This window comes from Dromaius novaehollandiae, chromosome 3 (assembly GCF_036370855.1).
Source record: "Dromaius novaehollandiae isolate bDroNov1 chromosome 3, bDroNov1.hap1, whole genome shotgun sequence".
In the NCBI taxonomy this organism is placed as follows: domain Eukaryota; kingdom Metazoa; phylum Chordata; class Aves; order Casuariiformes; family Dromaiidae; genus Dromaius; species Dromaius novaehollandiae.
In genome coordinates this window covers 110885681-110901191 of record NC_088100.1, presented here as the reverse complement: position 1 = coordinate 110901191, position 15511 = coordinate 110885681, and the positions used below count along the sequence as shown (strand labels likewise).

The window sequence follows — 15511 nt, the reverse complement described above, 5'->3', positions numbered from 1 at the left end:
TGAATAGCCAATTGAAGTGCAATAGCTGTAATTCTGAACACCAATATTTGAGTTTTCTCAGAAATGTTTTTACTCAATTTTTTGCATGAATATAGGTTTTTTTGGTAGGAGAAAGACCATTTCGTAGCAACCCCCTTTATGACCCTTCTAATAAAGCTTGTTGACTTTAATGTTGCTCACCTTTACTAACTTCATATTTACAATTCTCTTTTCTTTCAAGTCAATATATTCTATCTTGAATGCTTTCCAGAATTATTAGAGTTGTATTTGATTAACATACAAAAGACAAATGGTTTTAATTAAAAATAATTTAGGCATATTAATACTCATTTAGGCATATTAATACTCATTTTAACTAGAAAAAGGTAATTGTTTTGATCAGAGCAATATTCTAAAACATCACATGAGAAGAACCACCTTTTACCATGTATAAGCTGTGAATGATATTCAAAAATGTAAAATGTAATTAGAACTGGTAATTCTGAATTCTTGTTTCATTTTCTGGCATGCATATGTAAGTTTAATAAAGATATCTCTCAGGCAGCATAAGAATTATTGTATGTTTCTTAGCAAAGACATATTTTTATATTTACAAAGACACTTAGAAGGTCACTAATTCTACTTTGAAAATACAAGAATCTCATGATGAAATACAACTTGAAACTTCCTGTCCTTCAAAGCAGGGTGAAACTCCTAGAAGGAAGAGATGGAACTTCATGAAATGACATATTTGGAAAAAATATTTGGCTCTGCCTGAAGTTGTCTTATGTTTTAGAACAATAGTTCTGGTTCCTCTTAAAAGAACCCCCCCCCCCCCACCACCACCACCAAATCTCTGAGGTGAATCTCAGAAATTGGGCCAGAAGGCATACAAACCAGCATCTTCAGGTTGCGTAAAGTATGCAGGAGAAAAACCCAAAGATTGTAATATTAATTCTGAGTCACAGGGTGACTGGGACTCTTTGCTGGGACTCTCTGTTAAGTTTAGCAGCCGCACTCCTCTGAGTCAAGGACCTAGAGCATGACTATCTTGCAAAACTGAATGATTCAGAGGAAGCAAATACATCCTTATGAACAACTACATCATGATAGTCCTAAGGTCCATCTACCCCAGTATGCTGAGACTCTAGTGGTGATAGGAGAGGCCCAGAAAACAGTGGAAGAGCAGGGCAAGTCAGCTGAGAAGGTCTCCCTGAATACTCAGCCAGCACTTTTGGTGATTTGCAGCTCAAATGAATGTCTTCATATTTAGTAGGTAAGTAGCCAAGATACATTTTTCTTTCCAAAATTTTACCATGGAGACTTTTAGCATCAACAAAGTCTCAGAGCAGAGCTCCACAGCTGAACCATATTCTATGTGAAGAAGTATCTCCTTCTGTTTTTTGGTTCGTCAGTTACTAGTTTTTTTGGAAATCCTATCCTCCAGTTCCAGGATTAGAAAGGGCAGTGAATAATCCTCCCTGATTCACCTTCCCCATACTAATTCTGAGTGTACGGACCACTCCAATATCTCTTCTCAAATGTGTTTCCTCCAGGCTGAGGAGTCCTGATCTACTCAATTATTCCTCAGATCGAGAGCATTCTTGAGACTGGTCGGCTCTGTTGCTCTTCTATTGGACATTTTCAGTTCTCCCAGAATCTTTCAAGATGGGGAGATCCCACCACGAATTTCAATAGTGACACAGTAAGTATTTTCTCTTTTGTTCTTATCCTTTTCCTAGTAACTCATAACATTTCATTTGGAGGGTTTTCTGGCCACTGTGCTGAGGTCTTTTAAGAACTGTGTGTTATAACCCTCAAATCTCATTCTTGAATGAACAAAGCTAATTCAGAGTCCATATTTAGACATGAAAAAGAGCAATTGTTTTTCTCCATGCATGTTATCTTACCTGCATTTAGCCTATAGTGAATTTTATCTGATTTGTTTATGTTGAGAAAGACAGAACACTGGATTTAAGTTTCCTCCTAAAAAAGGGCGGGCTCTTACATATGCATTTTCCCATGTTTCTTTTTCATGAATTCAAATAATCTGAACAGTATGTCTCACCAGGGAGAGGCATTAAAACATTCATACAGGCAAGTAAATTTCCCTTTTTCACTTTATCTGTCTCTGTGCCTAGACATTTGTGAAGCAGAGACAGAAATGACATCCAAGATGATTCTTTTGTTAAATACCTCAGTTTCTAATACTGGCTTTATACTAAAACAGTTAACAAATGAAGATTCTGCTAACAATTCATTACCACAAAACTAATTCCTGCTAGACAAAAGAAAGTAATGACAAAAATATTTTTTAATTTTTTTCCTTTCTAAATCTATTCCACCAAAGAAAGTAAGCATCAAGAGACAAAACTGCAGAGAAAGAGTTATGGAATACTTCCCTTTTTTGCATTTTAACATGCTTCAATTAAAATATGCAAATAGCAGCATGATTTTCTGTAACTTTTTAAATGGAAAAGTTAAAAAATGTTGATATGGACACTATGAACTGATCTTATATTTCCTAGTTCCTTCTTTTAAGGGTTATTATTTTATTTGTGATTTTGTTCTGCTAAAGCATTAGCAAAGATTGAGATCAGGGTAAGCATTTACTGACGTATTATAATGCTGTAGTTAAAATCTCTGGTCTTAGACATAGCAGTGACTTACTAACACAGATAATAAGTCTGCTTCACTTTTTTGTAATTCTGCAAGGAATAACAAAAAAATGCAAGTTCTCTTCCACAGATAAGCTTTGGTAGGAAAAAGCAGAATACCAGTTGATGATGCAGCAAAACATTTATAGATTATGATAAAAAAATAGTCTTGGTTCATTCCTAGTTATATTTAGAACAAAAGGCATAGCTTCTAGTTTCAAGAAATAAAATTAATTATGAACATACCAGGCCTCATACGTGTTCATACCAAAGACTTAAATTTGCTATCCAAGGAATGATATTTGCAGGCAGGAGAAGGGTCATTTTAAGTAGTGGCATTCATTCTTGAGGAAAATGTATTTAACTCACTCATAGCCATACTGAGACAAGCAACCAAGTGCACTGCTTTGCCCAGTCTCTCTACTGACAGTGTGTTACAGGACGCCGGGAGAAGCTTGCACAGCTGTTCGCCCATCAAACCCCATTTATAGGAACACATTTCAAAGAGCGAAGTGTAGAAATGGGCAAATGAAGACTGACACACTGGATGCTGTTGGGCTACGGGATGCATGCAGTACATGGAGCACCACAGAAGCTTTCTTACTTGATTTTGCTGCTGAACCAGAGGCCTGAAGTATAAGCAACCCCTCTGTATTAGAAAAGAGAGGGTCCAGAATCGCTGACCGCTCTCAGCTGTGATAGGGGCAATGGAGACTTACACTTCTGCCAGCAGGAGCCAGAGCAATTCCCGCGACTGCTCGCTGCTCTGTCTGAACACCGCGCGGTGGCCGGCAGCCTGCACTCGCTGCTGGCCACGCAGTGTCACACCAGGGAGACAGGGGGTAAGCTCCATATCATAACAGTAGCTGCAATAAAACATTTATTTGGAGCATTGGCCTGAACTTTGAACTTCTTTCCTTCTGTGGTTACTGGCCTTAATGTTTTTGAACTATAGCCCTCTGTTCCCTGACAGGAAATGCATATTTAGACTCATTTAAATGCATTAAGTAGCATGCTTCTTTTCATGCCCTGCCCTTAAGATGCAGAATGTTACACGTAACTTCCTACAATGCAAATTAGAATGTAATATCCATGGAGTTGCACCTTGAGAATATACCCTGGAGTATTTATTACCAAGGCATGATCCTTACCAGATTCAGGATATATTTTGGTACACAGAACGCATGTGTCCCTCTTTCACCTTACAGATGTAAATAAATATTTTTGTAAACACTATTTAACTGATGTATCACAGCAACTACTGCAAATTCATATTTTGCTTCTGGCAAAAAAAGATTTATCCAAAGGATATAAAAGAGATGGAAAGGACCTGCTGCCTAGAACCAATTTCCAAATGTCTCAGTTACGCTGAATCCTAACCATTTTCTCAAAATAATTTTAATGATCTTTTCTAATCACAGCCTCTCAGATACCAAATGATGGAATGCAGCACATGATACACTGCAAGAAAAATCAGAGAAACTGCAGCATACTGCTTAGCTTTCTTAGGAGCAGAAGACATGGGCTGCTCATTCTTAGGTGACCATGCAGTTTCTGGTCTCCCTCCTTCCCTTCCCCTCTATTTAGGCTGCACACTATCAAGCGTTACAGAATCACATGCTGGGTTTGAGTGAAGCCAGGTTCAGGAGCACAGGGCTTTGATGGCTACTGCTAAAAAGAGTCGGGATTGAAAGTCCACCAGTTTTTCCAGGCTGCAAAAACTTGCTAAATAAAGACTCACAGTCAGTGACACTTTTCACCATGCCAGATTCCAGTCCTCATGAGACTTTTACACCCAAGGCAAAAATCTTGCTCCTTCCCCTGCTATGCCTTGATTTACCAAAGTATTTTAGCATGTGCCTACAAACTACTCACTTGAGGGATCAATCCCCACTACTATGAGCTGACAGGGACAAACTGGAGTGATTTCTAGCATCATACATCAGGTTAGTTGTCATATATGACATAACCTGGTGCCAGCGCATCCTGGTCACAACAGACCAGCATCTGTTTATATGAACCATCACTGGGTCAACAGTCCCAGCAAAAAAAAAAAAAAAAAAAAAGGTAAAAGATGTAATGGGCTGACTGATGAGATAAATATACGATCCAGAACTATTTTATCTAATTAAGGGGAAGCTGTACCTAGCGGGTGCTTATATTCCTGCTGTATTCCATAGATAGACTTCAGTTCCCAGGACTGTCAGTGCTGGCAGATTCCTTCAACCCTAGAAGTTTTAACACTTTCCAGGATTTTCAGAGTTCATCAAGGATTTAGGTACAGAAGTTCTGTTCATCACAATGTGGTTCATGTTCTTAAAATGTGCCTTCACTAAAAACTTAAGAAGTCCCCTTCTCCTATTACTCCAGACTAGAAAACGTTGCCAATAAAAGTGTTTTTCTCCCTGATGTCTTGTAGTTCACAAAGTTCTTCACATACATGGATGAATTACCTTGGGCTGCACAAAAGTTACAATTTGAGAATGAATGATACAAAAAATTATGTTTCAGACTAAATCTTTCCAAAGAATATATAACTGTCTATGGATTTTCAAGGGGACTCTGCCTTAGGATATAAAAGTAAAACCTATTTGGCTTGCACAGGTAAGGCAATCACATCTCTTCACCTACAATATCATTGTACAGAGAAACCTGGTTACACAGAATATCTTTCTCCAGAGGTACAGATCAGGAGCATGATCAAAGTCTTAAGAAAGACTTCTTTATTTCCTCCAAAAGCCATTACAGGCATGTTTCAAAAGGCAGCACCGGTGTAGACATACCAGGTTCCTCAGGCTGCCTCTATCCTTCCCAGTGGTGACTGGGAGCTGCAATCTCTCTCCATTGACAATAGCTTCTTTGGCTGAAGGCTTTGTTAGCATCCCTCTTCTCTCTCCTGTACCCTCCTTCACCCCAGGATGTAAACTTACAGTTCACAGTTAGTGTCACGCATTTCTGTCATTTGATTTTTCCAAGGGGGAATGAGACATTCACTTTTCCTTAGAGTAATAATATATCCATTAATCCTAGCTATGGAGTTCAGTCTCTCTCATTAGTCCTATAGTGCTGAATGTCAGAATACATGATGTTAGATGACTTCCATTAAATATTATTTTTATTTTAATTTTTTCAGTTACCATATATTTTAACAAAAGTTAATATCAATCTCAAACTGCACAGGTAGCACAGTTTCCTGGTACATGTAAATCAGTTTGGTTCTACTGAAGCTAATGGAACTATGCTGATTTCAGAATAGATGAAGATCTGCTCTAATAGCAGAAGCAAAAAAGCACTCCTCTCAGTTTTTGCTGGAAACAGCTCTTTTCTGATTCTCCCCACCATTAGTTCAGCTACTGAGGTTCAGACCAAATTTCCTACAAACATGGTGCCTGAATCAAGTGCTGTTAGATCGACATTTAGAAATCTACTTCCCTACCCTGTAGAAATATAAGGAAAATTAGCAAGAAAAAAAGGTAGAGACTTCAGTATTGCTTCAGACTTTCTCTCCTCCAAATTAAGCCCTTTCAGTGCAGGTTGAAGATGACATGGCAGCTGCAGAGCATGTTGAATTGATTTTGCTAGGTATGTGCCTGCATGGTGTTGCCTTTTAATTTAGTAACTGGAGGGTTAATTAGTTCTTGGAGTGTAGCAGGTTGGTTAAGCAGGAATCTGGAGAAGATGCCACGTTCCAGCTGGCTAAGACTTCTTAGGAACAGACTGAACCATGTATCTAGAATAACTAATGTGCTTCTCTGAACACCCCTTTGCTAAATTAACATGAAGCCAGAGCTGTGCAGAAGTTGGAGAGCTGGTAGCAATAAACCGGTTGGGTATTCCTCAGATCTGCTATTTCTGAAATAGTTTTCTATATGAAAAATCAAATTATACTGTTAGTAAGAGAAATCTCAGATAAGTCAAAATATTTCCTAACTTAAACATTTTATTTAAGAAGAAGAGAACATCTTTCTCCTAGAAAAATGTCTGTAGAAAGTTGTTTCTGTACATGACAGTCTGCAGAATGGACATTTCATGATTTTTCCGTAACAAAATGAATATAGATGAGCAAGCAGAAAGTGATAATGGGCTCTCATTCTTCCAGAAAATTTAGTAAAATAACAAAACCATTTCAGCTGAAATTTTTTCCTTACCCTAATGCCTGTATTTTGTCAAATAAAAAAAATCAGATGAAAGATTTTAATTTGGTAACTAAAACTGGAGCTTTACAGGGAGGGCAGACCAGGTGCTCCATGATGGCATTTCCAGGTCACGCTGCTTTTTCATAATGAGTCATGGTCACTTGTGTGCATTCTGGAAAGTGTTTGGACAGTCCAGATAAGACATTTGACTCAAAACAGGGAGGGGGGGGAAAAATAAACACAATCTTCCTTGGGCACCAAGACAAAGCCTCTGACTGGAAATATTAAACATTTTGTGGCAAGATACATTTGTTCAGAGTTCCCAGGTGTTTTGGTTTTTACAAGTAGTTTAAAATGCACATAGAAAACAAACACTGAAAAACTTCATTGAATGCTTTTTTTTTTTTTTTTTTTTTTTTTTTTTTTTTTTGAAAACCGGAAGTTTTTGGTCTCTGTATTCAAAAGCTTTCCCTTACTTTGAATGTAAACAGGAAAGAGTTAAGATTCTTATGTAGGACTCATCTCCTATTGAATTTATATCCAACCAGCTCATCCCAAACAGATGATTTCCAAGTCCACCATCACCTGCAACTTGTGGGCCTTAAGACCTACCCCTTTCTCGGAAGCACAGTTAGAAATGATCTAGAAGAGATAAAGATCATGTCTACAGATCTGTTGGATTTTATCAGACACTGCTTTTCATTAGTAACATACTTAGGAAATACTGTCACTCCCTTGATTATTAGCCTTTTTAGTTCAATGCAAGCACAATATGTATACTACATTAAAATATCTCATTTGTATACATCAGGCTATCCACATTTTACCACATGAAGGTATCACATTATTAATAGCTGTTTTCCTTTAATAGACTGCAGTTTGCTTTAACCTTCCTTTTTGTGCATGATCTTGCAAGAGAAAAAAGGCTTTCATACAAAGGCTCTGTTTTTATATGCAAATATACCATTTGATTATACACTTTTTAGTCCCTACTTTATTACGAATATTTCTGATGAATGTTTTATGGGTTAGATTTAGGATTTGTGAGCTATTTCGAATTTTATCTGTTTGTCATATCATCTGCAAATACCGCATCTTTGTTGATGTTGATTGGTCTCATTTACATATTTATCACACTTTTATTTTCAAAGATATTTTGCTATAAACGATCTGTTCCCATTTCTCCTCCATGTACTAATCGTACATAGATATATTTTCAAACTGAGCTCATTTCCATATATAATTTTTTTTGTTGACAATAAATCACCAGTTAGTCAGAGACATCCTATTCAATGTAATCGTCACACTTCATACATAACTGACATATGGTTTCTGAGTAATTAAAGATAACGTGAACAGTTTACAATGCACTTTGTAACTCACTTCACAGTCCAGAGAGCTTAACGATTTTCTGTAAGGACTAGGCTAAAAGCAAATCTGGGGAGAAACAAGTGCCAAAAAACTAGCAACACCGAGCTGAATTTATTCCTAACTGTTAACTCCTGGTGACAAAAAATAAGATCTGCTTTCTTTTTTCTCAAGAAAATGACTGTTTACTGTGATGGAGCATTAAGCACAATAAACTCTTTTAAATATATGGTGGGTGAACTAGTCAATGTGAATGGCATCCAGTCCTCCTAACTCAGGCAGGCAACTTGGGGCTTTTTTTTGACCCTCATGAAGTAGCCCTCTTCAGCAAGAGCCTAACTATAGTAGAATCTTAATGGAAGGATGGTGGTATTTTAGAATGCTTCCAGAGGTAGATCCTCTTCTTCTAACTTAAATCAAGTGCTTTTGTAACTACAGTCCTGAACCAGGAACAGAAGCACTGACGGGTTCAATTTCCAAAAGGCCCCTGAAGAGCTACATACACCATTACAAGTCAAGAGTCAGTCTGAAGAAACTGAAAGATCTGCTCCATCTGCCCTCAAGTGCTCGATGGGGTTATGAAGGTCTGCATCCACAAGTGGGCTGCAACAACAGAAGGCTTTCTAGTGCATATCAGCATGCTTGTGCCAGTAGGACTTGAAACTACCATGATGCTCTCATGCTATGTAAAAGCCCAGATGCCATGTTGGCTTTACTACTTGCTACTGACCAGCAACTCTTGAATCCTTCTTGCATATTCGCTGCCTGTTCCTCATCCACCCATACTCCCATAGGTTCAAAATCCTTTCTTTTCATTTGCCCTACCTTCTGTTGTCCCCCAGCCCCCTCCCTTTTGCTAACTCCCCTACTTCTGCAAGGGTAGGGAGTGAAGGAGAAGATGACAAAGAGAAATGGTGGGAATCAATTCCTTTTTAGTATTGTCATTACACATACATCACTGAAAAAGGCACTCACATTAAAGCGTATTCCCTGCTCCCACTCAGACCACTCTTGGACAAACATGTTGGTGACCCTCACCAGTGAGGGCACAAGACTGGGCTTATTCTAAACACAGTGTAATTTGCTCATATAGGAAATAATTCAGAAAAAGCTACAGAATAGCTCAGATTTGACAGTGACATTTATCTTTGCTGGAGCTAAAATGAGTTAACCCATAGATTTGCTGTAGCTAGAGAATACTGGGAAACGTATAATTCAGCATTTTTACTCCCAGGGTGGAGGGCTGTAGTACATCCACAACAGTATGAGTATGTGATACATCAGCTCATCAAAGGTGCTCATAATTTTATATCCAGACTTATCACTAAAACTCATGGAAATTAGATGCTTTTACTCCTTATGTGCTAAGATTTTCATAACAAGCAGCTGTAAGAAACCTATCGCACGCATCCTCCCAGAGGACTCTAAACATGCACAGAATTATCCTATTTATTCAGCAGTCAAAAGAGGACTGGCTGACCTGTTACGAATAGCAGAATTTTCCTCTCTAATCGTCCACTGATTTCTTACAAACTAATTCAAAGTTCTCAAATTAATCAGTTTCCCATGGACTTCTGCTATGGCATTTTATTTATTAATTACAATGATGCTCCATGCTGAACTAATCCTTTGACCAAGAGCTGCTTCCTTGCTGATATAAAAATGTATTTGTGACAACAATGTTTTGGAACATGGTCTTAAAAAAATGTTTCTTTTTTTTTTAAATGGAAAGATGAAACTAGATGAAGCTCAGTTAGGGACTTGCTTACAGACTGAAGCAGTAAAAGGAGCGACAGCCAGAAACTACTGTTTAAAGCAAAATGGTTGTTTGCCAGTAAGTATTGACACAATACATACATTTTCTCTAGGTCACCAAGTCCTGTGAAAGCTCCTTTCGGAATGACTCTCATCTTGGTAAGGACAAATCTCCTGAAAACAGAGAAAATGTGCTGATTATTCACTATTCACAACACAGGGCTGCATGGTGGCCCTCTGAGAACAGGCAAGGCCATCATCACAGATACAAGGATAGTCTCCCAGGAAGGATTCATATTATAAATACAGCTATATGTAATGTTCAAAGGCTTTGGGGGACTCCAACTGCCTGCCCCAGAGCAAAATTACAGCATATTGTTGGGCTATCTCTGGAGGTACTCAGGAGAAAAAGCATCAGTCACTGAGTCTCAATTTCCCTTTTTGCTTCAGTAAGAAGCAGACACCTGGTCACTGCAACTTTGCTGTGCACTGTGAGGGGATGGTGCCTTTTTCGTCTCTTCCTCTCTTCTAGTGTGCAGATGTTCAAACACAGCACAAAGCAGCCCTGGGGAACCTGACTGGGATGAGTTGCTTACACAAGGTTGTAGGTGGTATATACATGCTCATGCAGGATAAGCCTTAATCTGCTGCACTGATAATTTAAGGAGTCATCTGGTATCTCCAGTCAGTGTAACTTCAAAATCCCTGTACTGCTTTTCACAGTCCATCTTCAAATTCATAACATACCACAAAATTGGGGTATTGGAATACACAACTCTACCACACATGGAGCAAGACAACATTTTAATACATATTTTAAAGGACACATGATACGCTTTACGAAGAATAAACATTTACATATCATGTAAAAACCTTCCTGTTAATCTGGTCTCATCTTCTTTTACCACAGTAGATAAGGAGGACTACAGCTGATAGCATCCAATAAATGAAAGGCAGGTTATCAACTACTTTTTGGAGAAATCAGTTGTTATCCTAGGTAATTGTTTTCTCTCACGCATTTAATCATTCAAAGATACTGAACACAGACAATTGCATATATTAACACAACCTGTTTATCAAGATACATGACTCGAAGCCAAGTTGAGAAACCATGACTGAGGCACGATAAATCCCACAGAGAGTTGGTATGTGGAAATACCATATTTTTATATTTGCTGCTGAGAACAAAAGTGATACTCAAACTCTCAGGTGTTAAACACCAAGCAGATGCAATAAATAAGACATCAGGCAACATTAGTTTTATCAAACAATGTCTGTTAAAAAATGATATATTTTTTTTAAAAAGATCACCTGTGTGACATACATGAATATCATCATTCTGTGACTCAGTTTCTTAGTCTATTTTCCCATAGAAATGGAAAAGATTTTTTTTTTTGAATTACTACAGAAGTCTTCTTTCAGTGAGCATGCCTGCTGGATGATTCCTCATTGTTATCATTCACAGAAGTGTTTTTGAATGGCTGCTTGGAGCCTCTTTTCATTTCCATCTGTGTTGCCTTATTTTAATATCTGCAGAAGGATAGAAATGGGAACTAAGCCTAGTATCACCTACTGTGTAGTCTTGTAAATTTTAACAGTTTACACTTCAGAACTAGAAACTTACTTTCTTACTGTTCACATACTCACAGAAACCACTTGTCTTTTTTTATTTCATCTGATTAATTTAGAATTTTCACGAGCAAGTATCATGTTTTAATTAAAATCTCAGAGAAAAAAGTATTAGTTTGATGGAATACCACTGTGATAGATTTAAATTTTCTAATTGCAAATCAGAATCTATCTCTCATTTAGATTTTTAAATTTAAGTTGTTATTACTTATTCAAGCACAATAAAGTCAATGCATATCTCATTTAACTCTAAGGATGCCAGGAGTGAATTTGGCCCCACACATTTTAAACACTGACATTTATGGTGGTCTTAATCCTGAAAGACAATAAAGTCAATTTTTTATTTCATTATTCTTGTAATATTTTAAGTCAGAAATAGCTTCTCTATGCTGTCACGCAAGAATTACACTATTGAGATCATTATGCAAATGTGGAAGGATTAAAGAGCTTCCAGGAAAGGCCTAACCTGGATTAGGCAATTGTAATGCCTTACCAAACACGTGGCAGTGTAATGCATGCAAAGCTACGTCCCTACTTTCAGAGTTCAGACCCACACAATGGAACCTTGCAGAAAACCCCCCAGGCGTAGTGTTGCAAAGCTGAGCCATTAGGAAACTGTTTAACTTTGATCTACTTTGCAACCTTTTCTAAACTCTCCTTTTTAGAAACACATGCTTAATTTTGGAGGCCTAGAAAGTGGGCTCAGTCTGAAAAGCAACCTGTAATTTTGAACGGCAATATTCTAAAACTAATCCTCTCACAGTAGGTGTGGATCATCAGGAGGCAGGCATTCCTTTAATTAAGCACTGGGCTCTGCATGCTTTACCACAACAAGAACTTACAGCCTGATCCTGAAACTAATAAAAAGATGGGAACATCACTCATATATGAGGCTACCTGTACAAGTAAAGCTACAAGTGCATAGAGGTAGAAATCAGACACTGAGTTTCTTTGCTGAATACTCTGCTATCCTGTGCTAATAAGGTGCCAGAATTCAGCACCTACCTTTCTAATGTCCTTAATAAGCTTTTAAAGTAGAATTGAAGTTTAACAGCTGAAGTCTCAAATTCCACTTCAAAAAATTAAGGTTAGGTGTTTTAGAACATCCCTGAGTAAGCTAATAAAGTTAGTCATAATGTTATAACTAACACTGAAAATTAGAATCTGCTATTTGTTGAATTATCAACTGTATAATGAATAGGAATCTATTATAACTAGTGAAGTGCTGTATTGTCAATAAATCTCACCAATTAGGCTCCAAGAATCAATCGGTACTTGACTTAAAGTACTGGCTGCTCCGTAGCAATTCTTTGAGGAACGTGTAGAAAATGACTGAAAAGTACTGCCTTGGTTTTGTTTCTGGAATTCTTTTAAGGTTAAAGAAATGAATATAAGCCCACCTTTGTCCAAGCATGCTTTATGCAAGACAAACAAGACATCAAAGTGACCTTTGAAAAATGGGTACTTAATGGAGAGATGCATTATTTGCTCCTAACAAGGGACTTAGGCATCTACAAGGAAAGCACTGAAAAGCCTAAATGTTTAGCACTTGGTACGGAATTCAAAAAACAGCTCTATGCCCAACAGAAGGCATGAGAAAGGCTAGACCCCTCAGAGAGGTGATCCAAAAATCTGTATGTACCCGGTGCATGGAGCTCTGCAGCACTAGTCCCTAGGAAACACTAAACACAGGGGCATGTGTGCGTGTGTGTATCTGTATGTATTGATACATATCTATACATCTATCTCAACCCCTCTGAGCTCCCAGCTCTTGAGTCAGAACTGTAAGTATAGCACAACCCTCGCAGTATGCAAAAAAAGCTTAGAAGCCCCTGCTAGCAGCAGTCTTTACAAGAACCGAGGAAGGCTTCACTCCTCCTAAACGCAGCCTCAGCAGTGGAAGTGCAGTAACAAGGAATAGAGGCCCCAGCTTCAATTATCTCCTCATCCACAGCGGTTCAGACTCCCATATCTCATGTCACAGGAGGATGTGCTACCCAGCGGATAGGGCTTCTCGCTGACCCCCACTGCGGCTCAAGCGTCATGCAGCCACGACTACAAGATTTGTTGTCTGTCTCAAACAGCTCAGTGATGCTAATGTTACTGTTATTTGCATTAGTGTAGGTCCTAGAAGCCCTAGCAGATGCCCCAGTGTTCCAGCCACCAAAAACTTACAAATAACAAGATGCAGGAACAGCGCATAGGAAAGCAAACAGCCACCAACCCATGAAATGATGTGTCGTATGTCCTGAGAAGGCCATGTATGTGGCTGGATGTAGAATAACAGTATAATAACTACTGTTATTCCAGAAGTAGAAGAGTACAAGCTAGATTTAAATCTGGCCCATTGCTCCTATACAACTCCATATCCAGAATAGGTTTCTAAACCCTGATTTAAATACATCTATTGAGGCTAATTCTTTGAGACTTTACTATTACAAACCAAAGCTACCCTGCTGCAGTTGTACAGCAAAACATATACCTTATATATTTATAATTTATAGTATACAAATATACTTAAATATATACTGTTTAATATCTAACAGATTTTTTCTTACTGCAGTTCCTGTTACTTCTGCTTCTGTTCTTAAGACTACTGAGAGTGATTGTTTTCTGTTGTGCTGTAATATCCTTTTACATCTGGAGGGACAATTAAGCTTACAATCAGACTATAATTTCTGGAATGAACATGCACAACTCCCATAGTTTTTTTTCCTTTTTTGATTTGTAAATGTTATGTAATTTATTTGCCTTTTTATTTTATCATTTTAGTTTGCCTCATGAATGCTTGTGAGTAAATTTTGCTATTACAAACCTATCAAAAATCTGTTGCTAATTAAGGCTTGATGAGTCAGGGCTAAAGCAGAACTATCTCCCACAGATTTATTTATATACAGAGAGATCTAAACCTAGTTATTTAGAATGATGGCGTCCTAGTTAATAGAAAACCACTGACACAGATAATTTACACAAGTTTGTATCACAGTGAAAACAAACAACCCAGACACATCTTGTTTCTGCATAGCTGTATCTAGTACAAGAGAAATATCATAGTGCCAGGTTAATCACATGGCCTATAGAGAACACTTGATGCAAAGAACAGAATTTAGCAGGTACTGGTAAAACGATCCCAAATAACCCTGTAACATTTTTCAACTATGAAGAGATTTATTGAACTTTTTTCCTAAAATAGAGAGTTCCACAGCTGAGGTTCTTCAGACAGCCAGAACGCAAGACTCAGGGGGGAAAAGGAATGTCCAGAAAAAACTACATTCTTCCACCCAGTCCCACATGAATCCAGTGATGGAAATCAGACCTACCATCATGAAGGGATGGAGGACTGGAAGTCATTATTCAGATGTCTAGTGCCTAAGGCATGGGTGATTAAAAAAAAACTTGATAAATCACAAGATTAAAATTGGACCAATAGGGCCATTTCTGTTAAGCATCTCTAAAAAAGTGCATACAAAATACGTAATATGTGCACATTAACTGTACTGATGTATGGAAAGATGCTGTATTTGTTAAGATAACTATTTGTATGTGAAACAGAATGTATTTTGCACGTTCACCAAATGACGAGTGTTCAGACCCTGGACCCACAAGATTTTTCTTTAACAGGTATGGAGGAACTCCTTGGCGAAGGGCACCACCAGAATTCCCTCCCATGGCACAGCCTGCACAGCCCTGGTGGCCCCCATCTCCTCCCAGCTCCCTTCCTTGGCAAACACCCCCCTTCCATGGCTCCGACCTTGCACAACAAAGGACTTTGCTCATTATCAGCAACTAGACTAGGAAAAAAAAAAAAAAAAAACAAAGAAAAGATTAATCTCTGCCTTATAAGCACGGCTGAATTTAGGTCTTTCAAAACTCTCTTTAAAACTCATTTCTCTGATCTACTTAAGTCACACACAGTTAATCAGAAAGTGTATGTATTGTAGAATTATCTTCCCTGCCTCTTGTAAATTGCAAATTCATGCCATTAAA

General features: G+C 38.0%; 1 protein-coding gene and 1 long non-coding RNA gene across 5 annotated transcripts in view; one reads left to right on the top strand and one right to left on the bottom strand.

The window, feature by feature from the left end:
- FSHR (follicle stimulating hormone receptor) overlaps positions 1-15511 on the bottom strand; it is a 97167-nt gene that overhangs the window by 51477 nt on the left and 30179 nt on the right. For all 3 annotated transcript variants that reach the window (XM_026095388.2, XM_064509783.1, XM_064509784.1), the window contains exon 2: positions 9998-10069. In XM_026095388.2, coding sequence (XP_025951173.1) covers positions 9998-10069 — 72 coding nt within the window. The remainder of the gene's footprint in view (positions 1-9997; positions 10070-15511) is intronic.
- LOC135327940 (uncharacterized) lies at positions 966-3525 on the top strand. 2 transcript variants are annotated; one of them, XR_010388595.1, is made up of 3 exons: positions 966-1255; positions 1536-1684; positions 3067-3525. It is a non-coding gene; the product is annotated as an uncharacterized LOC135327940 (long non-coding RNA). The 2 variants fall into 2 exon arrangements; XR_010388594.1 differs by having other exon boundaries at positions 967-1255; positions 3077-3525.